Source organism: Sinocyclocheilus grahami, unplaced genomic scaffold (genome assembly GCF_001515645.1).
Source record: "Sinocyclocheilus grahami isolate Dianchi unplaced genomic scaffold, SAMN03320097.WGS_v1.1 scaffold107.1, whole genome shotgun sequence".
Lineage (NCBI taxonomy): Eukaryota > Metazoa > Chordata > Actinopteri > Cypriniformes > Cyprinidae > Sinocyclocheilus > Sinocyclocheilus grahami.
The window spans coordinates 1,216,251-1,240,788 of NW_015505286.1; the positions used below are offsets into that span (position 1 = coordinate 1,216,251).

At 37.8% G+C, this 24,538-nt stretch overlaps 3 protein-coding genes and 1 non-coding gene across 8 annotated transcripts in view; 2 read left to right on the forward strand and 2 right to left on the reverse strand.

Annotated features, from left to right (window-relative positions):
- The first annotated feature begins 6,363 nt into the window (after positions 1-6,363).
- LOC107588764 (coiled-coil domain-containing protein 82-like) lies at positions 6,364-10,763 on the forward strand. Of its 2 annotated transcripts, none has more exons than XM_016276996.1 (7): positions 6,364-7,279; positions 8,382-8,649; positions 8,790-8,882; positions 9,424-9,548; positions 9,703-9,873; positions 9,973-10,182; positions 10,274-10,763. In XM_016276996.1, the coding sequence occupies exons 1-7, from the start codon at positions 6,731-6,733 to the stop codon at positions 10,337-10,339; spliced, it is 1,482 nt and encodes a 493-aa protein (XP_016132482.1). In that variant the 5' UTR covers positions 6,364-6,730; the 3' UTR covers positions 10,340-10,763. The 2 variants fall into 2 exon arrangements, with proteins under 2 accessions (XP_016132482.1, XP_016132483.1); XM_016276997.1 differs by having other exon boundaries at positions 6,365-7,276.
- A 33-nt stretch (positions 10,764-10,796) lies between these two features.
- Positions 10,797-16,884, reverse strand: LOC107588765 (proteasome maturation protein-like). Of its 2 annotated transcripts, none has more exons than XM_016276999.1 (6): positions 16,834-16,884; positions 16,242-16,342; positions 16,103-16,163; positions 11,324-11,425; positions 11,128-11,221; positions 10,797-10,949 (listed from the first exon to the last, which is right to left on the reverse strand). In XM_016276999.1, exons 1-6 carry the CDS (start codon positions 16,834-16,836, stop codon positions 10,882-10,884), a joined length of 429 nt encoding a protein of 142 aa, XP_016132485.1. In that variant the 5' UTR covers positions 16,837-16,884; the 3' UTR covers positions 10,797-10,881. The 2 variants fall into 2 exon arrangements, with proteins under 2 accessions (XP_016132485.1, XP_016132484.1); XM_016276998.1 differs by lacking the exons at positions 16,103-16,163; positions 16,242-16,342; positions 16,834-16,884 and adding exons at positions 12,634-12,694; positions 12,777-12,877; positions 13,367-13,458.
- A 213-nt stretch (positions 16,885-17,097) lies between these two features.
- On the forward strand, positions 17,098-17,169 carry trnac-gca (transfer RNA cysteine (anticodon GCA)). The gene has a single exon. It is a non-coding gene; the product is annotated as a tRNA-Cys (tRNA).
- Positions 17,170-22,786: 5,617 nt separating this feature from the next.
- LOC107588766 (amyloid beta A4 precursor protein-binding family B member 3-like) overlaps positions 22,787-24,538 on the reverse strand; it is a 28,243-nt gene continuing 26,491 nt past the window's right edge. For 2 of the 3 annotated variants that reach the window (XM_016277000.1, XM_016277002.1), the window contains 2 exons: positions 23,615-23,794; positions 22,787-23,469 (listed from right to left, as the gene is read on the reverse strand). In XM_016277000.1, coding sequence (XP_016132486.1) covers positions 23,245-23,469; positions 23,615-23,794 — 405 coding nt within the window. In that variant the 3' untranslated portion in view covers positions 22,787-23,244. The remainder of the gene's footprint in view (positions 23,470-23,614; positions 23,795-24,538) is intronic. The other variant, XM_016277001.1, reaches the window with a different exon arrangement.

Sequence of the window (24,538 nt, forward strand, 5' to 3'; positions counted from 1 at the left end):
GTACATTGTTTCTCCTCTATGCCCCGCCTTTCTGAAACGCTTCGATTTTTACAAAGCTCATCGGTCTGAAAAGCGATGAGTGCTCTGATTGGCCAGCTATCCAGTGTGTTGTGATTGGCCGAATATCTCAAGTGTGTGACGGATATGTTATGCCCCTATCATACTGTGATGGAGCGACGAGACAAAAACATTTGTTGCATCCAGTGGGGACATAATACGGATTATAATGACTTATACTGTCTTTTTAAGCGTTGCGTTGCATTGCGTTGCATCGTGCCGCGCCGCGTAAACATAAAACCATGTCTGCATTTGTGATCGGAGAAATGACAAACAACAAGCGCTACTCTACACTGCTCAAAACTCGTGTTTGAATCATCAGTGGCAAATTCTTTAAACATGAAAACGTACTTACTAGGGCTGTCATCGTTAACGCATTAACGCATGCGATTCATTTTACAATCCTTAACGCGTTAAAATTATTTAACTTAAATATTTAAATATTTTGTTGATAAATATATATATATATATTATTTATTTTTTATTTATTTTTATTTTTTTCAAATAAAATAATGGCGTTTTTTAAGAATGAAAAATAATCTTGATTTTGGAGTTTGACAATGAACACATTGCAAATTTCCAAAAAATGGATCTGTCAACTCTTATAACTGTCTAGGTTACAGAGACTGTGAAGTTCTAAAAATACTCCAATGGAGGATGCGTGCAAATGAGGAGTGATGAAAGGAATATGTATTTCACCTTATATGTGGAACAAGAATATTTCCACTAGGGACTTTCAATTTTCCATGTGAGTGTGTCAGTCTGTTTCCTACCTCTGCCTCAGCTCAGTAACTTCAAAACATAAGCCCATAATGGAGCCCACACTGTATCTTTAAAGAACAAAACCTGCCCCCAGGCTTACTGGAAAGACATTTAGAGGAAATATAGGCCTACTGTACTTTAGGTGGAAATGGAAAGGGTGAATATGGATTTTCATGTGTTGTGCTAATCATGCACACAGTTTATTGGGTCGAAAATGTCAATATTAATGATAAAAAGGGATATAAATGTACATAAAGGGATTTATAACAGGGATTTACAAAAATGTACATAAAGTTCTGCATAAAGCATATTTTTCATTATAAATGATCCAGGACAAGCCAGATTTACAAAATGTAGCAGTAGTAAAAGACAAAAATATTTTATCATATAAAAGCTGATTTGCTCTATAACATTTGCAGAACAGGTCATCCATCAAAATTTTTCATATGAATTCCATAATTTAAAAAAAATGTCTACATTCAATCCAAAGCAACTCAGAATCTAAAATATCGAACCCATGGTGTTGCACTACCACAGTTCTTATTGTTCACTAAAATCAGAAAATTAAATAATAAAAATGTATAAAAATAATTTCCGGTTATTGAAATTAAGCTCAAATAAAATAAAATTACATTAGGGCTGTCATCGTTAACGCATTAACGCATGCGATTCATTTTACAATCCTTAACGCGTTAAAATTATTTAACTTAAATATTTAAATATTTTGTTGATAAATATATATATATATATTATTTATTTTTTATTTATTTTTATTTTTTTCAAATAAAATAATGGCGTTTTTTAAGAATGAAAAATAATCTTGATTTTGGAGTTTGACAATGAACACATTGCAACCATGCTTGGGACGGCCCACATAAACGAGCAAAAATGCTTTACATGTCTTTAAATAATAATTTCCGTACATTCACGTTGTTTCCACACACATTCACGATAATGTTTTGATTTGTCATGTTTATGTTGCTGTGTTTAGTTATACGGAATGGATCCGTGTACTTTAGTGCACTACTATATGCAGTCAGCAGGCGGTTGGTTTAGGTTTTTTTTTTTTGCATCTCCATGTGGTCCTGTTCGGTATTGCAACTTGGCTTCTCTAAAATGTAAAAAAGCTCTATGGTGTTGGACTGTACACATACTATAAAATTCAGATTTTTTTTCTTTCATATGTGCTTATATGGGCTCCTTATATAATTTGGTTCTTTTTGGTGTCCTTTTTTTGGAAAGTCTTTTTTCAAATCCAAATTTATCTTGGATAATTTATCTTATCTTAGATTTTTGAGAACCATCCTTCAATCTTTTGGTTTACTTTGCTGGATATAGCAAATGATGACAAAATAAACATTTGAAACAAGATAAATGGTCTATGCTTAATTTCATGAAGTGTGCGATTAATTGCGATTAATCACAGAAAAAGGATGTGAGAGCAGAGAATAATTTTATATACTTTTTAAAGTTTACTTAATTATTAGTTTTGTGCAATAATTCTGTAGAACTTAATTACGTATGTGTAGATATTTTGGTTAAACACTTGGATGTTGTAAAGCAGATGCTGCTGGTCAATCTGGATAAAAGACACCTAACATCTTAAAGACTCTGAATTCCCAACCAGACTTGGAATATAGTACATGACTTGTATGGACTACTCTTATGATGCTTTCATGCTGCTGATTCATAATTCATACTATGATGTTTTTTTTGGTAATTTTTTTTTTGTCAAAATGTACTTGTGAAAAGCATGAACTTCTGAACTTCTCCTTTTGTGGTATTGGCCACTATCAGGTAACCCCATTTTTATTTCCTCTCCAAAGGCAATTGTTACACTAATTTGCCAATTGACAGTTAATTGTAGTCACTGTCTGCAGCTGAATCATATCCTGATATGCTTCAAACAGTAAATAGAGGGACATATCTCACTTTTAAGATGTCACTTACCTGGTAAATGTATTATTCAAATTGCCATTCAAAGTGATAAATATAACCTGGTAAAATGAGAGGCTTAACTTCTCTAGATCTGAAGCATAATAGGAATGGGAATATTTCCAGATTATGTTTTATATTTTCCCAATTAAACGGCACATTTTGTGTTTATTTTCACACAGGTGTAATATTTTTTTAGGAGGAATCATACCAGTGACAGGAAACACTGGGGCCATGAGAGGATCTCCTAATGCAGATAAGACAGAACCCTCTAGCACCAGAGTGACTTTAGCAGGAAACTCTGGGATCAAGGAGGTTGAAAGCAGAGCCCTGGGACTGGGGCAGCCTCAGACACAAGCTCTGGCAGAGGCTACAACAGAAATCTTTGGGTCTTGGTTGGAACTTCTTTGGCAGCCGTGTCATGAATCTCTGTATCTTGAGGATAAGACAGGGACCTGTTAGACATCAGTGACCTCTCTGACCTCAGTAGGTTCTGAAGCAGCAGTATCAGGAAAATTTAGAGTTGGAGTTAACTGTGATTTCTGGAGCGGCCCTGGCAGGATCTTTAGGATCTGTGACAAGAACCTTTGGAGTGGCAGTGTGAGGGACCTCTGGGACCAGTGAAGGTATGAAAAGAGCATCCTGGGACTTTCAAGTCGGGAACCTCTGTGGGGCCTCAGCATCTGTGCAGAAAATTGGGAGAGATGTCTGATTTTTACCTTCAACTTCAGACCTGCTTTCTAAGATGAAAAACTGGGAATGATTCCTGCATTCCTGCTAGGCTAACTCTTATTAAGACACTCTTTTTTCTGTTTGTATGGTTAAGAATTACAATTATTCTTCTTTGTTGTAATGATCTTCTCAACATCAGAGAAGCCTGGCTAGAACCAGACATCAGCGTCCATCAAACTAATGTCACTGTTGTCTGGGAAAAGGCTGGTAATTATGGCAAACAGCAGCACCCCACGACCACAGTGATGCCTGCTTCCCGTGGTACCTGCACTTCTCAAAATACTCCATAAGGCAGTACATTGCTGTCCCTGATGTAATGTGATGCACCTGTGGTTGTTCTGCTAGGACACAGGTGTGATCTTCACATACAATTTAAGTGTGCCTGAACTGTACTTTTTTACTTTATTGAAACCACTGCAGGACATATGTAAAACACATGTGCAACTACCTGAAAAATGTTGTTCCCTTGCAGAACGCAAGCTTCTGGAGTGCACATAAGTCTGAAGTAGTGAATTTAGGTAAAGGGGCGCCGAGCCAGTGGTTGTTGTGTAGGCAAACATCAATGCCTTGAATTTTATGCGAGCAGCTATTGGTACAGTAGCTAGTGCAAATTGATGAACAGAGGTGTGACATGTGCTCTTTTGTGACATGCGCTCTTTTCAGCTCATTAAAAACAAATTTTGCAGCTGAATTCTGGATTAGTTCCAGAGGTTTGATAGAACTGGCTGGAAGACTTGCCAAGACAGCATTGCAATTGTCCAGTCTGGACAGAACAAGAGCTTGAACAAGGAGTTGTGTAGCATGTTACATAAGAAAGGGTCTGATCATCCCAATGTTGTATAAGGCAAATCTGCAGAACCTGGTATTTCTAACAATGGTTTGTGAATTTCAGCTGATCATCAATCACAACTCCAAGGTTCCTGGCTGTCCTGGAAGGTGTTATGGTTGATGCGCCTAGCTGGATGGAGAAATTGTGATGAAATTATGGATTGGCTGAAACCACAAGCAGTTCTGTCTTGGCAACGTTGAGTTGAAGGTGATGGTCCTTCATCCAGTAAGAAATGTCTGTTATACATGCTGAGATGCAAGCAGTTATGTTTGGATCATCAGAATGGAGAGGTAGAGCTGAGTGTCATCAGCATAGCAGTGATATGAAAAGCCATGCTTCTGAATGACAGAACCTAATGATGCCATGTAGACAGAAAAGAGAAGTGGTCCAAGAACTGAACCCTGAAGCACCCCAGTAGCTAGATACCTCACTCCTCCAAGATACCTTGAAGTACCTATCTGAGAGGAAAGACTCAAACCACTGGAGTGCGGTTCATGAGAGGGTTGCCAAGAGGGTTGACAGGAGGATCTGGTGGTTAACCGTGTCAAAAGCAGCAGATAGATCCAGCAAGATAAGTATTGAAGATTTGGAATCCGCTCTTGCCAGTCTTAAGGCTTCAACAACCAAGAGCAGGGCAGTCTCCTTTGAATGTCCACTTCTGAGGCCAGACTGGTTGCTGTCCAGGAGGTTGTTCTGTGTGAGAAAGGCAAAGACTTGGTTGAACACAATTTGTTCAAGTGTTTTCATTGAATGGAAGAAGGGATAGTAGTTGTCTATCGGTCTGTAGTTCTCTAAAAGTGCTGGGTTAAGAGTGGATTTCTTAAGTAGTGGGGCTATCCTAACCTGTTTAAATGCTGATGGAAAGACACCAGTGTGAAGGGATGTGTTAATAATGTGAGTGCGTGCAGGTACAACTGAAGGAGGAATGGCTTGAAGGAGATGAGATGGAATAATATCAAGTGGACAAGTAGTAGGATGTTGGAAAGGATCAGATTGGAGACATCTGCCTCTGAGCATGGAGAGATGGACATGAGCAAGTGTATGTTTGCTGGTAAGATGTGTTTGACAGTTTGTGGTGTGGAGAATTGTGGACTGATGGTTGTAATTTTGACTGATGGAAGAATGTGGGAAAGTCCTCAGTTGTTAGAGTTGATGAATAAGGGGGAGGTAAATGTTTTAAAGAGCATGCAAGAGTTAGACTGTAACGTAGTTTGTAGATCGGGAAGAAGGAGGCGGAACATTAAAGTTTACATTAAAGCTCTCGGCCCCGCCCCTCTCGTCACATAGACAAATTGTTAATTTTGTTGTGGTAGTATGTCCTTTTAGCAGTGGAGACATTAGCAGACAAGGAAGAGAGGAGTGACCGATACACACTAAGGCCAGTAGGATTTTTTGATTTGCACCACACCCTCTCTGCAGCCCTGAGTTTAGAACGATGCTCGTGGAGAACATCAGATAGCCAAGGGGCAGAAGAGGTGGTACGGGCTGGCCTGAAAGAAAGGGGGCAGACTGTGTCTAAACAAGATGTAAGAATGGAGCAGATAGTCAGTAGCACGGTTAGCATCAAGTGATGAGAACTGTATATATACCAAAGCTTGAATATACACTCATTGGAAACACCTTTCATCGCTGCTGCCTCTTTAGAATATTTCAACCAAACTGTTTATATAATACTCATTCAAACTAAAGGCTGCAGGGACTTGGTTTGAAAGCCCTGATTATTAAACCTGTTTGGATGCAGGTAGGAGCTTTAAGAGTATTTAAAAGTGTATAGTGCAGCCTTTAGTTAGTATTATATAAACAGTTTGGCTGCAATATTCTGTCACTGTGCTTGTCAGTTTATGTGTATACCTCCTTTTCAGATGTAGCCTACTAACATTAAATTACAGACATACACATTTACACGATTACATTTGTTTTTTGGATAAAATAACAATAAGAAGCAAAGGCAAAAGCATTACACAATGATAAAACCCTTGTTGCAAATATAAATCACAACTATTCTCCTTGTCTTTGGGTGGCGCACTTGTACCAGCTGATGTGAAGCTAACGACGGAAGTGCGTACCTACAAAACCACAGACACGCCCCCCATGTTATTGGCGCGTGTGGCGGACTACAGAAGAATGATACATGCTGATAAGCATATTTAATCTAACCACTCGTTAAATATTGATTACAGCAATAGATTGAGCTTTATCTACATCTGCATGCACGGATCAATGATTTAGTATGAGAAAAACAGCTGAATAATCATTCACGAGACGGGAATGTAAATTTACAGAACGCGCACGCAAGCATCCTGTTGCTGATTATGTGTCTATAGATACATAGCAACTGGCTATAATATATAAAGTTTTTTTTTTTACAAAATTTCTCGGGGTAGTTAAATCAAGGGTCACTTTTTCTCCGTAAAAATGATGAGAAGCGTAGGAAAGCTTTTTGGGTTAAGGCGAAAATGCCCGCCCCCCAAGTCTCGCATTGACAAGAAAAAGACTCGAGTGAATCCCATTGATCGTATACTGGATGACAGCGACGAGGGCTCGTACGCCAGCACCACGAGCACCAGTTCAGAAAGTGAGTACCAGAAATCCGAAGATGAGCCCGGTACCTCCGACAGCTCTTACCGAGCACGCGAGAGTGACGGGAATGACAGCAGCGAGACGGACGAGAAATGCGCCGTGCCCCGACGACAGAGGAAAAGATGCGCCAGCGCTCCTCCGCTAGATGACAGTGATTCCAGCGATTCTTCCAGCGACGTCGGCGGAGAGCCGCTCAGGAGAGTGTTGCAGAGAAAACGACTCAGGTTGCCGGAGGACTCCGAGGACGAGGCTCTGAGGGAGAAGAAGAGAGAGGCAGAACTGAAAGAAGCTGCTGCCAAGAGAAGAGAGAGGAAGAGTAAACTCATGGAGCTGTCAAAGAGAAGAAAGTCAGGCACCCCGCGGCGCAGGCGCAGGACGTTGTTGGTAAGTTGATAAGGACAGAACAAGAAAAAGTACAATAGTAGCAAGCAGCACTTTTCTGGGTAAAGCATCATAACCACTTTAGTCCTTAGTAAAACACTTGTGTTTGCATATATTTTAATTAAGTATTCATGCAGCTACTGCCATTTCCATGTTTCCATGTTACAGTGCCACCATTTGACCAAACAGCATCAAACTTAGCATGTTAAGCTACCCCAGGTGCATGATTTACAGATTTAGTCAAATTTTGGGAAAATTGGTCATCCATCCATCCATTTTCTATACCGCTTTATCCTCTGCAGGTGATGGCCAGTCCATCACAGGGCTGAAATTTGGTCATTTTGTGCATAATTTATTTAACTGAAAATAAATTAAGCTAGTAATGATTCATTTATAAGGTTGCTATGTTGATCAAAGTTCATGGTGTTTTTGATATTGATGGTAATGTATTTGATTTATTTATCCTGTCTTCTGTGACTGAGAGAAAAACATGTCCAACAAGTTTTGTGACAATTGGCTATTGTTAACTTTATATTTTGGCCACTGAAATCTGATTTGCTGACTTGGCTTTAAAATATGCAGTTGTCCTCATGAACCCACTTGTTTATGAGTCCAGAGGTATTGCATACAAATACATATAATTTAAATAATCATTCACTCTGAATTCAGCTTGACAAGACAGACTACATGCATGTCCAATTTGATAAAGATTGGGGGAAACCTAGGAGTAGTGTACAATATCCAATACCTAATATGATGTATAACTTTCCTTGTAGAATGAATGGGGAATTGCTGGGGAGTTCATGGATATGAATTAACTGTTTCTGTGACACATGATTTAGGAAAAGCTCAAATGTATTTTGTTAACCTCTACAACCACCAATTATCTAATTCATGTGACTTTTTTTTTAAATCCACAAGTAACTTTTAATACACATGAAAAAGTTTCAACCATTTACAATTTCCACTCTTTAGCAGTTTCAGCTTTAAGGTGGAACGGATTTCTGTTATAATAATAATGGTCATGGTGACAGAAACCAAGGGGTTTCCTGAAAAAAGTATTGGCTAATAACTAGATACCTTGTCTATTGGATCTTTTCTGCAGGGTTCAGAAGAAGAGGGAGAAGAGGAGAGAGAGGAGATCAAGGAAAACAAAGTTGAAGAGCAGAGTAAAGCAGATGATTCTGATGATGAATCTAGTGTGGAAGAGAACGGCAGTCCTCTAAACAGCAGCGAGGAGGAAAAACTTGCTGACAGTAGTGACAGTCTGAAGGATTTTATTGTGGAGGAAGATGAACGGAAAAAGGATGAAGATCAGGAGGAAGAGGGGGAGGCCAAAGACGAGACCTTTCTCTCTCACCTTCCACGCCAGTGTAAGACCACGTGATTCTGGCTTTTGTTTTGCTTACAATTTGGAATCCCAGTATGTGCAGATGTGCCTGTAGCATTTAAGTTAATTTGAAAATCTCATTTCCCATTTTCCCATCTCACTTCATTTCTCCTCCCATTACAGTTATCACAGGATCTCAGCTCACCCACTTTCACGTGGTGGTCAAAGCCTTGCTGATCAATGTACTGGACTCAAGCTTCCTCAAATCACTTTACAGTATGTTCATCAAGTTATTCCTTATCTTCTTAGCACTGGATGTAGAGCACTTTCTATAAGATACAGAAAAGGCATTTAGAATTTTATAAAAGATTTCTATTTCAAATAAATGCTGTACTTTTGAAACTTCCATTCATTTAAGACTTATGAAAAACGTATGTAATATCATGGTTTCCACCAAAATATTAAGCAGCACATCTGTGCAATATATGAATATTCAACAATGATAATTGATAAGAAATATTTCTTGAGCACCAAATCAGCATATTAGAATGTTGTCTGAAGGATCATGAGACACTGAAGACTCGATTAATGGCTGCTGAAAATTCAACTTTACCATCACAGGAATAAGTTACATTTTAAAATTGTATTACAATAGAAAGCAGTTCCTTTAAATTGTAAGAATATTTCACAATATTAATGTAATTTTATTTGCGTATGTTTGATCGTATAAATGCAGCCTTCAGAAACATTAAAAAGTCTTACAGACCCCATACTTTTGAATGGTAGTGTATATCTGATGTTGTGTCAATGACTGCAGGTGGCGAGCGAACGAAACGATACGCCCAGGAGATGAAATCATCATTGCTTCATTTTGATGAGCGACTGGTTCTTCCACGTCTGGAGAACCTGAAGCAGAGGAGCCGCTGGAAAGACCGTTACAAAGTAAGCCCTTTGTGTTTCTGTCTTTTTCATGAAAAGATGTCACATTTCTAAGTGATTGCTTTACTATTAGTCACTTGTATGTGAAGTTTAAAAAAACACTGTGTTGTGGTGCAGATTACTTTCATGTCTGTTTATCATTTTCGTTTATGAAAAGGAAAGGGTTGAATGTTATCCCAAATTGCGGGTAATAATGACAAGGGTCCAGACGAAGGGATGTGAAGCCTGTGAGCTTCACCGAACGGGACGCTTCTCTGTGCGCCTCTCTGGTCAGTTGTACTACAACAACTCCCTGCAGGAGGACCAGTTCATGCCTGATGATTCCCAGGTTGTTTTCCATGCAAATCACACATACAATTCAACTATAAATTGATTTGAAGAATAATTTCGAGCACTTGTTGATGGAATGTTTATTTAACAATTGCAGAGTTTCTTTGTTGGCTCTGTCTGTGCCAGTCGTACCGAGGTCTACCATGCCCTAAAGCACTTTAAATACCATCTGTTTGAGAGGTGTTGCACAGCTTTAGAAGCTCAGAAGGAAATACAGGAAGGAGATACAGGAGAGGATGGCGAACCAGTTAAGGACACAGTCAACAACGTTTTTACTAAACTGCAGGATGGAGGATGGATCAGTGAGGTGTGAATATGTAACCTTCTTTTATGTGTCTTTAAAAGCTCTTTAAATATGTATGAGCAAACTGATTCCTGTTTTCTTTCTATCCATTTAGCAATATGAGAAGTTTCAGGAACATCTCAATTCTGCTGATTTCTTCCAGGAAGAAAAGCTGGACTGAAAGTGTTGACTTTTCACTAATGGCATCGAATATGCAGTTTTATTTCTGTAAATATATATATATTTTATTTTTTTGTCATATGAAGCATGGCTAACTTTTGAGTTGTTAAAGTGTGTGCCCTGAAGATCTAGCATTTAAATTTTATAATTATACTACTGTGTAAATTGCGTCTGCATTAATGTTATAAATTCAATCCTGAGAATATACAAACAATAATACAACCCAAAATGTAACAATTCTCCGAAGCGTGAGGAATCTAAAAAGACAAGTGTATTTTACACTGAACATTGTGCTTTCAAAGATCAGTTTGCGATTTTTATGCCTTCATTTATAAATAATCCCATTCTAATGCTTCCGTGTAAATGCATCCAAGTAATTTTGCAGCGTTTCAATGTTCTTTTAATAAACAAGATTCATAACCAGGTTCTGTTTTGCAGCACAATTTCTGAATTCAAGTTTTACATTTTATTAGAAACTGCGGTCAAACAATGCATATAACACAATCTACAGGTTTGGGTGAAAATAGCGCAGAATCGGCATCCTCACAGGACACCAAGCTTGTATTCGGTCATGATGTGAGGATCGCCCATTATCTCACTCAGGACAGGATCTGGGGGGAAAAAAAATGTACATGAGACCTAGTATGCTGCACAAAAATAGCTGTCAAAATCTCCAGCAATCATCAGTGCCACATTTTTATAAAGCAAAACCATGCAAAGAACTAAATAGGTCATAACTTTGCGGACTTAAAAGGTAGCGTGCGAGTAATAACGAATGTTTCTTCATACCATTGAGGATGTCCTCAAAGCCAATGGAGTCATCAGTACCTCTGAGGGTATCCAGGGCCAGATTTGAGCTTGGCAGGAAGGGCAAACGCTGAATCTGAAAGCAAGCAAGTGAAACATTTAAATACAATAGTCTTCCATAATTAGTATTGGGTGTTTACAGTATAATTTACATGTTTATGACACTTGCTCACAATACCTGTCTAGCCGCTCTGTACTCCATCTGTAGTTTGAGGGGAGCGTGGAGACCCTGGATGTTCCTTAGTGTGTTGAAATTCATCTTGTCCTGGTTAAGCTGAAACTGGTTTCACACAATACAAGCTGGTGTTACACTTTATTTTAGGGTGTCCTTGTTACATTGTAATTACAAAATAAGTATAGAGCAACATTAAAGAACACATACAGTTACTACAGTGTTAGCTGCTTTTAACACTGCTTTAATTATGCAGTAAAATAAAATGTAACCCAAACTGGTTATAAACCTTTACAGCACGTTACACTGTGTTCTACTTAAAAGCTCGACAATAATAAGCACTGTTGGTTTCAATACACACATTAATTAAAGGGGTCATATGATGCTGCTAAAAAGAACATTATTTTGTGTATCCAATGCGTTGTGATTGGCCGAATACCTCAAGCGTGAGACGGAAATGTTACGCCCCTCACATACTGTTGATGCCGATGCCGTGCCGTTGCATTGCATTGCGCCGCCTAAACATAAAACTCTGTCTGCATTTGTGATCAGAGAAATTACAAACAACAAGTGCTACTCTACACTGCCCAAAACTCGCGTTTGAATCATCAGTGGTAAATCCTTTAAATGAAAACGTACTTACAGTCTGTGAGTCAGAGCTGCTGGCATTTTAGTCTAATGTTCTTCAGGACATGGCTGCAGCGTCAACAATAGTACAGCGAGAATAAAAGTTACGCCTTCTTTCTTTGCGTTAACATTTGGGCGGCGTTATGAAAATCTTCCCACATAGTGAGGTAGATATGTGGGGACGTGTTAGAATGAGCCGTTTTAGGTAGGTGTGGCTGACTGAACTTTTATAAAGAATATTTCTTTGGATTTGAGACTTTAGTCTTTGCAACTTTACAGATCTTCTTTATGCACCAAGAGCTTGTAACACTCCAAAGAGAAAAATTGAAATGGCATCATATGACCCCTTTAAGCTAATGACTATTCATTTATTTTTATAAGTTCTGAGGCTTATTATGTATGATAATGAACTGATATGACGTAAAAAAAATCGTTTTTTTAAAGTTTGTATATTTTAAATGGTCTACTTTTTGCATATTTTAAATGCATTACAATTAGTACTATTTTATGTAATTAAAATTGATGTAATATATTTTACTTAGTATACATCATTGTACATTTCAAGATTTTGCAAGAGCATTACCCCCTCCCATCATTTCTCCCCCATGTATTTATACATTTAGATGTCTTTTGTAGGATCATGTACATTATCAATGCACTCAAGAAGCCAAATCTTAGATTCTACTCACATTTTTCTCAGAAAGCTCCAATGGATGACTTGGTAGCAGCTCATTCTTTACGCTTGAGAACCTATGATCGCATCACAATGAAGGATTCAGAATACAAATGGGGCAGAAAAAAACATTTACAGGTTTATTTGGCCAGAACATACCCCCTGCGTAGAGAGTCCTGAACCCCATAAGGACCCGCCTGTGGACACAGGCCTGTCACGGGAACGCTGTCCTTCAGCTGAGAGCGCAGGCCACGGGTATTCTGCAGAAAACACATAGTATTATAGAAACATTCATAAAAGGAAGCTGATGTAAAAAAAATAATAAATCACGTTAAAATGGCCTGAATGACTGTGAATGAGACAGTTACCACATTACATTAACGCACATTTCAGTCTCTTCAGTTAAGACTACAAACTGAAAGTAAGGCCATGACGCATCACAATTCATTTCGAAGCTAACCGCTTAGTAACAAAATAAATTCTGATATTTGTACATTTAAATACGGAAAATAATAAGACATCGAGGCATCAAAGTGTAAATTATAACTAATTATTCTGCCCTGGAATATAAATAAACACGAGCTGCTGTGCTACGCTATATTAGCTAGCTAATTAACGGCACAACACAAATAAGCACTTTATTAACAGTAAATGCACGTTGCACACTGTATGAAGAGCAGAAAATGAACACGCATCACCACCCTATAAAGTGCAACAAAAGAAAAGAAAACACTGAAGCTCTACACTACCATTTTCAAGCGATGTTCGTCTTTACGATCAGCATAAATTTACTTCCGGTCTTCTTCTTCTTCTTTCTTTAACGGCGGCTGGCATCCAGTTTATTGGTGGATTACCGCCGCATTCTGTTCCGGAGTGTGGATCAAACAGTAGGTTCACAATCTAATTCTAAAGATGGTTACAAATGTTTGTAAGTGAAAAGTCTTTATGGTTTAGTGTGCCTTTTCATCTTTTCCAAAGTGTTGGAGGAATTTATTTTCTTTTAAGATGGGATTTTGACCCATTCATTAATTAAAACGGCCTTGTAAGTTATCTGAGTTTCATGTGCAGGTGTATTGGAAGATGTTGTACAAGCATCATTTTACGCCACATAATGTTATAATTTTGAATAACAGGTGTATTTTACATAAGAGGAAATCTTTATTTTATAAAGACTGGACCATTTTCTTTAGTCGTCACACACGGCGGCCTAGAGTGAGCAGAGGCCGGCGGATTCGACGAAGGAGCAGCCAGCGGGCTTGTGGCAACTAGTGTTGCTTTCTGTGACCAAATTAATTTTGTAGGGTGCCACAAATTTGTAAAAATTCTGTGACTAAAGAAAGGTTGGGAAACACTGATTTAGAAGACGAAATACAAACAAAGTTAAGTCTGACACAGAGAAAGGGACCGATGGCTGGCCAGCTGGGGTTCGTCTTTATTTAAATTGATGTGTGTGTACTTCTAACATGTTTGGCTGGTAAAATAATTGTTGTAAATTCAAATCAGAGCGTCTTCCGTGTCTGGAATGGATGTATTCTTGAGTCTATAAGGTAACAATTATATAATAAGATAACCTTGTTTGAAATGGTTTGGCTAAAATAAAATTTTGGTTTCGTCTATACTACTAGGTACTTATACTATATTGACTGGGTTAAATAGAATTGCATTTCTAAAAAGAGACTAAAATATAATTTTCGTTGACTAAAACTAGACTAAATGCCATCATATAAGGTAACAATAATATAATAAGATAACCTTGTTTGAAATGGTTTGGCTAAAATAAAATTTTGGTTTCGTCTATACTACTAGGTACTTATACTATATTGACTGGGTTAAATAGAATTGCATTTCTAAAAAAGAGACTAAAATATAATTTTCATTTACTAAAACTTGACTAAATGTCATCAGTTTTCGTCGACTAAAACTAGACTAAAATGCTCAGACTTTTAGTCGACTAAAACTTGACTAGACTAAAAAGAGTATGAACGTGACTAAAACTAATAAAAACTAAAATGACAGTTTCATACAAAGACTAGACTAAAACTAAAATTAAAACAGGCCGCCAAAAACAACACTAGTGGCAACCACATGTGACGACCCCGGGTTGGACTCCGCTTCATGCACGGAGAAAGCCGATCCGGCGATCCACAGCGGGAAGTTGATGTATTTCCTCAGCGACCAGCACGGATCAGCTCTAGGCATGACGAAGCGGATATTGTCCTCTTTTGGAAGGCAAAACAAAGTAATTTCGCTTTCACAACGAAACACACAGCGTCTTAATAATAAATAATAATCAATAAATAATAATCAATAAAACGATTAAAGACAACGAGTGCCTTAAAAACCTCTAAACTTCAAATATTATGTTTTGGTAATATTTGAACTTTTATTTATATACTTTCTTTATTTTTGTATTATTATTGTTCTTGTGTTTATGATATGCTGCTTGGATTTATTGTTAATGCGTTTAACAATGGAATGATGACAATGCCTGTTTGTTATTTTAAGGTTTAATAAAGTGATTTAACACAACAGCAACAACAATAACAAAAACAATCTAATTCTATACAATGACACGGGTATAGACAGGGCCGTCCTTAGCTGACACAGTGGTGTGAGTTTGGGGTCCTCCTCGGTCCGTTCCCCATTGGGCCCCCTCAAGCGCGGGGCCCAAGGCCGTACCAGGGTATAGAAGAAGAGGGAGGGGAGAAGGGGAAAAATCCTTCTTATCCATCATAACCTATAATAAAGCCCAGCTTCCCTTAAAAAGACTAATAGAACTCTAACCTGTGCTCAGTATGTGTCATGGCTGTTCTTAAAGTGAGACTCTCCTTTATAATCTAAATTATTTTCCATCCCCTCTTTCAGTGTCTTGTATTTTCTACAATGTAGAATTACATGCTCAACTGTTTCCTCTTATTGACCCTCCTCACACAGGCCAGTTTTAATGTTTTATTTAGTGCACAATGCAACCTTGTTCCACTACTTATGCACTTCCGGTCTCCGGAAATACTGTTATCATGTGATCGCGACGTTTGCAATGTTTTTGGTCGCTGTTTATTTAAAACAAATGTTGTTATTATTATTGACAGCATATACCATATCACGGACTTTTGTAGGATCACGTACATTGGCGATAGACTCGAGAAGCTAAATCTTAAGCCCAAATCTTATTGCCAATTTCAAACTGTATGGCATCCCTTTGTGGATTTCCTCAAAACTGAATAGTGTATTACTATTGTTCTCATTGTAACAATTGAATTTACTCTAATAACCAAACTGAATTTTACGATTATGCTTTACTTATGTTAGATATCCCCTACTTGTTGTTGCTGTTGTTTTCAGTTGATTTTGCTTTGTTACGTGTTGCTGGGGTTGTTATGGTTGTATTGTATTGTTTGGTTTGCGTTGTACTCTTTTAAGTTTGTATATTATGTAAAAAATGTCAAATAAATAAATAAAAAAGCCAAATCTTCGATTCTACTCACATTTTTCTCAGAAAGCTCCAATGGATGACTCGGTAGCAGCTCATTCTTTACACTTGAAAACCTATAAATCGCAGCAACATTAAGGATTTATAAATTAGGCAGAAACAATCATTTACAGGTTTATAAGACCAGAGCCTACCCTCTACGTAGAGAGTCCTGAACCCCATAAGAACCAGCCTGTGGACACAGACCTGTCACAGGAACACTGTCCTTTAGCTGAGAACGCAGGCCACGAGTATTCTGCAGAAAACACAGTATTTCAGAAACATGCACAAAAGGAAGCTGATGTAAAAAAATGTACACCTCAGATGGGCCTGAAAGAGTGTGAATGAAGCAGTCGCCCCGTTAACGTCTTCAGTCTTTTTAGGTAACGTTAAGACTACAAACTGAAAGTAAGGCCATGACGCATCACAATTCATTTAGAAGCTGACAACTTAGTGACAAAACTAATTCTGACATGTACAAATTTCTGTCGCAGCGAATAATAAAACATCGAGACATCAAAGTACAAATTGACTAAATACTCCGTCCTGGAATATAAATAAACACGAGCTGTTGTGCTATGCTATGTTAGCTAGCTAATTCCCGGCACAGCACAAATAAGTACTTTATTAACGACAAAAGCACGTTTCTCACTGTATGAAGAGCAGAAAATGAACACACATCGCCACCCTATAAATTGCGACAAAAGAAAAGAAAGCACTAGATAACAAACTGGAGCTCTACACTACCATCTTCAAGCGAGGCTCGTCTTTACGATCAGCAAAAATGTACTTCCGGTTAAGGTCGGAAATACTGTTATCATGTGCTCACGACGTATGAAATGTTTTTGGTCGCTGTTTATTTTTAAGAATACTCTTATGTTATTATTAATGACAACATATACCTCTTACGGGGATGTTTAGTTGAAAAATACTAGCAAAAATTACTCAAATTCATTGCGCTGATCCTCGGATGATTTTGACTAGGTATCTGAACAGGACTGAGCTGTGGAAGGGGGTATAGCTCAGTGGTAGAGCATTTGACTGCAGATCAAGAGGTCCCCGGTTCAAATCCGGGTGCCCCCTCAACAATTTTTTATTTTATGCCTAATGTCTTGGCTTAGTAAACATTGTGTGCATAACACATTTTCGTCATCAAATGGTACACACAAAGAAAGCAAGACAAAATACACAAACAACTGTGAGCAGTGCTACCTGCAGCTGCACGCACTGTGCTTGCGCTCTGACCTGAGAACCGTCGGGGGAATACTTTTTTAGGGAGCCGGATCATTTGGTTCAGCTCAGCAATAAGAACCGACTCTTTCGGCTCTCAAATTGCTCTTCATTTAGTACACTATAATTCAGCTATATTTAGCAATGTTTTGAGCTATGACTGGTATGTGTGCACAAATATCATTTAAATTATTCAAAGTAATTATACAGTCATTCTTGAGAAGTGGGACAAAAATAAAACCTTGTACTCAGATAAATGAAACTACATTTATGTATCTTATATGTACTAAGCTACTGAGCTATGCTTTGATACAACCTCCCAACTTTTCTCTTTTTGAACAAAATGTGCTTTTTTTACCTTGGACTGTGTAATATAATTTCAGCTTCATCTTTAACAGCAGTCAAGATGTTTTTAACATTTCAAAACACATTCTGGTGTTAGCAGACAGATTACACTTTCACACGTGACCAACAATTCCACAACAAATATAAAATATCATAATGAAATATTATCAAAATATTCAGCTGACGGAGGTGACGAAAACCTGAATTTGTAGTCATTTTAACTATCAAATACATTGAATCAGTCAATTACTGTATTAAAACAAACACAACAAACAGTGAGTATGTTATTGTTCATAAAGCTTTTATTCAAGAGTCACATTGAAGTATTTTGATATATCACTGGAACACAAGATCGTATGGTGGTGACATCTGACGGTGTTGACAAATTTGGCATTTCTTTCACAAAACCAATGGAGTTCATGTAGTAGCCATTTTATGTTTTTCTGTTGATGCTAGATGCTAATGGAACCTGCTCCGGGAGAATACAATTATCTAAATATTTCCAATAATTTCCTCAGAAATTGGAAGATGGTGTTGACATATCATGGCAGTGACCAAGGAAACATTAATATTAGGATTTAAAATATTCTAAAACTATAAAACTTAGCAGAGCCTGTCTGACACTGATGTACTCTGCAGAGGTGAACTGTGGCAAGGGGGTCTTTTAGAGTGACAGCTGCCCCTGATATTCCCTGATTTTATTACATTTTATTGAATGTCTGACGGTGTCGACAAAAAGTGGGGACCCAACTTTAAAATCTTATGAAACATGCATATCATTAAAAAAACAACCTCGCTTTGATAGGAGATATTATTAAGTGTTGCTTTTGATAAAACATTTTTATCCATTTTATTGCATATGAATGCTGGAACCCTTCTCTGTGGACACACTGTTTTAGATGTAGCGAGAGGACATTAAGAAACACAGATTTGGTATAATAATGAGAAAATTAAATTGAAGGTGATAATTGTGTTAAATACATTCTATTATTAATCCCTCATGACATTTAAAATTGAAAATATTTGTATTTTTTAAAGCTAATAGCAGTTACCCTTGCTGGACCGGTTTTGTCCCACGTCTCAAGAATGAATGGTTTTACATTTTCGTTTGGTATAAAAACCAAGAGCCGGTCGAGAAAGACACCCACAAAATGTTTAAACAAAAGGCTTGAGAGGTAAGGAAAACTGAAGAAATTCAGCCACCGCTGTGAAATGCAAACAAGCAGCTATTCGCACCCAAAGTGTTTGCTCTAAAGTGTCTTTCTAACCGTAAGAGCTAGAAGGATGACCTTCGACCATTTCCGTTGCTTCTCCGCCCCGCAGTTGTTTTCTACGCCGTTGCTTTCACTGATTGTTTTGTCTCAAGAGTCTCGAGTTATAGAAGTGTGAAATAGTTGCATGAATGCTAGACATTCAAGACAATTGAAATTTATTTCAGTTATTTTTTTATAACTGAGTCAAACGTCTAATTACACTAAAGTGTGCAAACAACTATTTTTTTTACATTTTTTTTTACATTTTCCCCCTGAACTATAGCTAAATAGGCTACATTAAAACAAAGCTAACAACCATTCAGAAAATATATAATATAGCACTGGTATATTAGAACAGAAAGGTATAATCAAGTAATCAAGTAAGTTTCATATTATACATTTTTTCAACCATTTATTAATTACAATTAGCCTACCATTGCCCAAAACCTACCCCAACATATTATCCAGAGTCAAACGTGGTCAGAAGTAAGTGTAATAATTATTTGCATTTTAAGTTGTTGCTACATGTGAAAACAAAGTGAACTCAGGAAACGGAGGTGTTTGAGGTGAAGACTTTAAAAAAGGGGGCATTTCATGAATGCTGTGCAACAGGTCATCTGAAAACCTCTTGGTTATTTCCTTCTCTCTGCAGACTAACACCCTTCACCCACACACTCTTGGCACTTTGCTGTGCAAATGAAAATTGTTTCATATACATTATTGTGTTACTGAATGTATTTGAACCTTAATATATTGCATATCCTAACATTTTTGCTGACACCAGGAACAATGCCTCAGGATACTCCAGGTAAGACTTATTTCATTTCATTCAACCACAACTTGGTTCTGCATTCATAAATTGGTATTAATGTCACTCAAGACCCTGTGCATGTATATTTACACCTTGCTTTAAACAGCCGTATACCATAGCAACATAATAGCATTTTTATTAAGGCAACATTCATTTAATTTTTGTTCAATGTTTCTGCCATTGAAGAAAATGCAACTGTTGAGAACAATTGCTCAGGCAAAGATCCTCTCATCAGTATTTCTATAGCACTGTGGCTTGCTGTCATCGCAGCTGTGTTCTTTCTCTACTTGTACTGGAAGCACATCAATCTCAAACTAAGGTATTATTAATTTGCTTCATTTAGTTTACATTATAATCTAGAAGAATTCCACTTATGTAAAAATGTTTCAGCATTTGCATATCAAATAAATTTTCCAGTGTCCATGTTTCATACCAACATAATTCAGAGATGCAAGAGAACAATTTACATTCCGAAAAATCTACTGATCAAACAGTCCAAAAAGGCAAGCAACAATATTAAGTAAATGCATGATTGTCACAAAAAGTAACTTTAAAAGTATTAGAACTTGCAAAGTGCCATTTTTTTATGATACATTTTAAGAGATTGTTTTATTTTGCCACAGAGCTCGAACAAAGCGAAACAGAACTGTATGAATCTCTTATACACAGAAATGAGGGTAAGTGCACAATCTGAGATAAATGATCTGATAGAGCAACATATGCACATGTGCTGTTTATCTGGGACGCATTTTGTAAATTTGCATCTGTACACAGGAATCAAATCTACTTTAACATCAAAGACGAGATAAACCAAAGACCTTTCACACTTTTGTCAGCCTCCACTCTAGCAATTCATACTTGAAATGATGCTGTTTTATAGCAAATGTCTGATAAGTAAAACATCTTTTCTCCATTTAAAAGATAATTATGAGAGTCTGGACACAAAACAAGTGGAGTCCATCTCAGGAAATGAGGATTCTACCAGTGCCAAAGACTTCTAACCTGAAAGAACGCAATGGAGTAATACACATAATAACATATATTTGCTTGTTCTGGACACTTTTCCCCTCAACAAGAGGAAGGAGAAGATCGAGGGTTCTGAAATGGTGAGGAAAAAGCAGGTGTATAAGACACTGAACACAAATGAAGGACAACAGAGCCAGAGTTTCAAGCAGTTTAATGCCCCGACACTCTCCAAATGGTGGATTCAGGTCGGCATGTCATTCTGATTAATAACAACAATAACAAACACAAAGAATAATACAAAACCATTTACATGACATCCTAGTTTTGTGTTGAAATACTGCAAATATATATAGAGAGATTTTTTTTATTTTTACAGAGTATAAATAGGAATAAAATAAGAAACACAAGGTGCTACATGACCGTTAGACTATCAGTCAAACTCTCTTCTCAAGGCTTCTTGTCAATGATCTTACATGCTGAAGAGTCGTCCACTTCTATACTCCCCCCTTTGTTTTAGCATTAAAGAGACCTGAGTTCATTTGTGATATAATACTTTTTTTTTTTTTTTAAGTAAGGGAAGGAGCAGTTGCATATAGTAGATATAGCATCACATAACTTCCTTCAGTGGCATTCGTGTGGGTGCTCAAGTGCCTGTGGGCATCTCAGATCAACATGCGCTGAGGTTGAGTGCTTTGAAAGAGCTAATTACATTCACTAAACTGAGGACTCCACAAACCGGAAAGATTATAACAAGCAATGTAGAGACTGATATCACTGATATCTCCTTATCTGCATTTCTGAGCTCACAATAGGAACAAAGATAGTGACACAAGTAGGGTTTATCTAAAGCACGACTCTTGCACTGATAGCACTATGTTATTGAGGTCTCTTTGTTGTGTGTGAAAATGGCTCTGTTTGCTCAAGATGGAGTAACAACCTTGAATATTCTGTGCTTCATTTGATTTGAAAGGTGTATTAGAACAGCAAACAGCATCCTTTTTCACAAACCGTTTACTGTTTTTATATATACGGACACTCCTAGTAGGTTTGAAGCTAAATTTACTTTTTGAACATAAATGTGACCTAAACGGAAAATCTCTACATATTAGTCATACAAGAATTAGGTCACTGTACATCATTACTAAAATATCTGACACATTTCGATTCAACTGCGATATACATCTTATTGCACAACATACTATTGGTCGTAGATGCTTTAGATGTTGATATGATTAATTTCTGATTCTGAGGTTGTACGGCATCCAGGGTTATTAGATGTTTTTCAGTCACACAGTTGTTGGATCTGCATTATTATTCTTTCCAAAATAGATAATTTTTCAGCAATATCACTCGTACAATAGAGCTGTTCTTCTGCAAGTGTGATATTGCTTTTATAGAACAGCTCGAACTTACTTTTCAGACACAATATTGCCTGTTACTTTTCTTGCTTAGCCAATGAAAAAAGTTACAAGCAGAATCAATCTTTGCGTCGCTGAGCAACACAGTTGAGTCAATGTTTCAAGTCAATGATTCTCCCAGAGAATTTGTACTCTAATTCACACTGCACTGACAGTCACCAACGCCGACAATCACCAGTTGACACCACTTCTCTTCCATGATCCGACAAAGGCTGAACAAGAACAAGAGCCAACAGATGCCAATAGGGATGCACGATATTGGATTTTTGCCGATATCCGAAATGCCGGCTGTTCTGACTCAAAGACTGTAAGTACGTATTTTATACTTAAAGAGTTTTTATAAAAATAGAATTAAAACTCCTTACTAAGCGGGCTTTAGGACCCAGGGGAGGCTGCCGCTGCACGTGCTATTACTGTTTACTCTATCGCACACCAACGCGTCATTCTGTACATGCATTCTCAGTTTTAAATGCAGTGATCCCAAACATTGAATCCAATCACCATTCAGCCAAAACTTTGCTTCAAGAATGAGCCACAATGCTGACGTGATCTAATCGCTAGCACACCCTGAGCACATGTGAGTTAATGTATTCCTCTTATCGGCAAGACTTATCGCATAATTTTTCATATCGGCTGATGTCAATATTTATATTTAAAGCCATTATCGGCCGATTCCGATATTGGTCCGATAATATCATGCATCCCTAGATGCCAAAAGACAAAACCCGACGAACAATGTCTGTCGGTGCCGTGTAAATTAGCCTTATACCAATCACATTTGAGGACAGTAACTAACTGTTGTATAACAGCATTTACATTGCAAAGCATTCTGTCAGTATTTGGAATGTGAGAGCACAGCACCTCAATGTCATTTAAACACTGTTCTGCACACCTACATTCAAATATGTCAATCCTTTACTCTTATTATTAAGGGCAATTAGGTGGGTTGTTTTTTTGTGAGGTCATACTGTGGAAATTAAGTTGGATTTTTCTAAAAATGTCAAGGGCAAAGGGTACTCATATTTCTCAAGCTTTTTTAGGTTTCATGTTTATTCATTCCTTTCATCTCTCCATCTCCTGATATCCCCCTCCTCAAAGCCTATCAGGCCCCATCCTCCTCCCCGAGTGGCTGTAGTTAGGGTGTAGGTACTGCAGAATGTTTATTCCGGAATGTCTCAAAAAATGCCACCATGCCCTTCTTCATGCTGGGGGAGGCCATTTTGGAAGGTGTGTGTCCTTGGTGTCGGGGTGGGAAGCTAGAGCTATCCAATGAGTTGGCTCGTTTGACTTTGGAGCCTGCCCTCCACATTTTGGACCTCACAGGAGGAGTCTGTGCAACCAAACACTTCTGGTATTGAACCTGAAGGGGGCGCCATACATTTACAACAGAAATACTTAGAAGACGTTAACAGATTTTGAACTAAATTATATGTCAATGCTGAATCTATGAATGCCGTGTGTGATATTTGTAGGGTGAAACTCAATTAAATGTAGTATTGCCTCACCATGCATGCAGCCTGAACTGCCTCAGAGATGATCCCAGCATCTGGCTCACACCAGAACACATGGCACTCAAAGCGCTGGGTTCCTGCATCCACTATGACAGCAAAAGTGTGTGTGTCATGACCCACACCTAGGAAAGTCAAGTAACGTACTTGGCATTCCCAAAATGGGTCATCTCCATCCTGAAATAAAGCAAATGGGAAAGAAAAAGTAAAAATAGAAAGGCTGTTTATATTAAAGGGGTCATATGATGCGATTTCAAGTTTTCCTTTCTCTTTGGACAAGCTCTTGGTGCATAAAGAAGATCTGTAAAGTTGCAAAGACTAAAATCTCATATCCAAAGAGATAGTCTTTATAAAAGTTAAGAGTCAACCACGCCTACCTAAAACGCCTCGTTCTAACACGCCCCCACATATCTACGTCACTGTGTGGAAATATTAGCATAATGCCACCCAAATGTGCACGCAAAGAAAGGCGGCGTGGTTTCAGGAACCGCAGTAGTGTTGATGCAGCCATGTCAGGGACACGGTGTGTGTTTCAGTGAGAAAGCAAAAGCACTTTATTTGGCCTTCTGGAAGTAGATGCAATTAGGAATCATTGGTTAAGATTTATTTACAACAGAACAGCACAATCCAGATGTTAGAATTTGTGCAATGCATTTTATGGACGACAGTTTTTTTAACCTAGAAAAGTACAAGGCTGACTGTGCACAAAGGCTATTTAAAAAAAAGGGTAAATTCCAACTTTGCTATGACAATCTGGCGCTTCTGAATCAGCGACTGTAGGTATGTTTTGTTATTAGTTTAAGTATTTGCTATTGACTGTTGAAATGCGGAGTTTTGCACAGCGCAGAATAACGCGTTGAGTGTGTGAGGGGAACAGGGTCACATCACAGGAGAGTGAACTGCCTGTCAGAAATCATAGCA

What these genes read in the sequence shown, in the direction of transcription:
- LOC107588764 (XM_016276996.1), top strand. Translation starts at nt 6,731, where the DNA reads ATGATGAGAAGCGTAGGAAAGCTTTTTGGGTTAAGGCGAAAATGCCCG. An exon ending in CTTCCTCAAATCACTTTACA is followed by an intron (nt 8,883 to 9,423) that starts GTATGTTCATCA and finishes CAATGACTGCAG; the next exon opens with GTGGCGAGCGAACGAAACGA. An exon ending in TCATGCCTGATGATTCCCAG is followed by an intron (nt 9,874 to 9,972) that starts GTTGTTTTCCAT and finishes TAACAATTGCAG; the next exon opens with AGTTTCTTTGTTGGCTCTGT.
- LOC107588765 (XM_016276999.1), bottom strand. An exon ending in TGGAGCTTTCTGAGAAAAAT is followed by an intron (nt 11,426 to 16,102) that starts GTGAGTAGAATC and finishes GTGTGAAACCAG; the next exon opens with TTTCAGCTTAACCAGGACAA. An exon ending in AGTACAGAGCGGCTAGACAG is followed by an intron (nt 11,222 to 11,323) that starts GTATTGTGAGCA and finishes GCTTGCTTTCAG; the next exon opens with ATTCAGCGTTTGCCCTTCCT.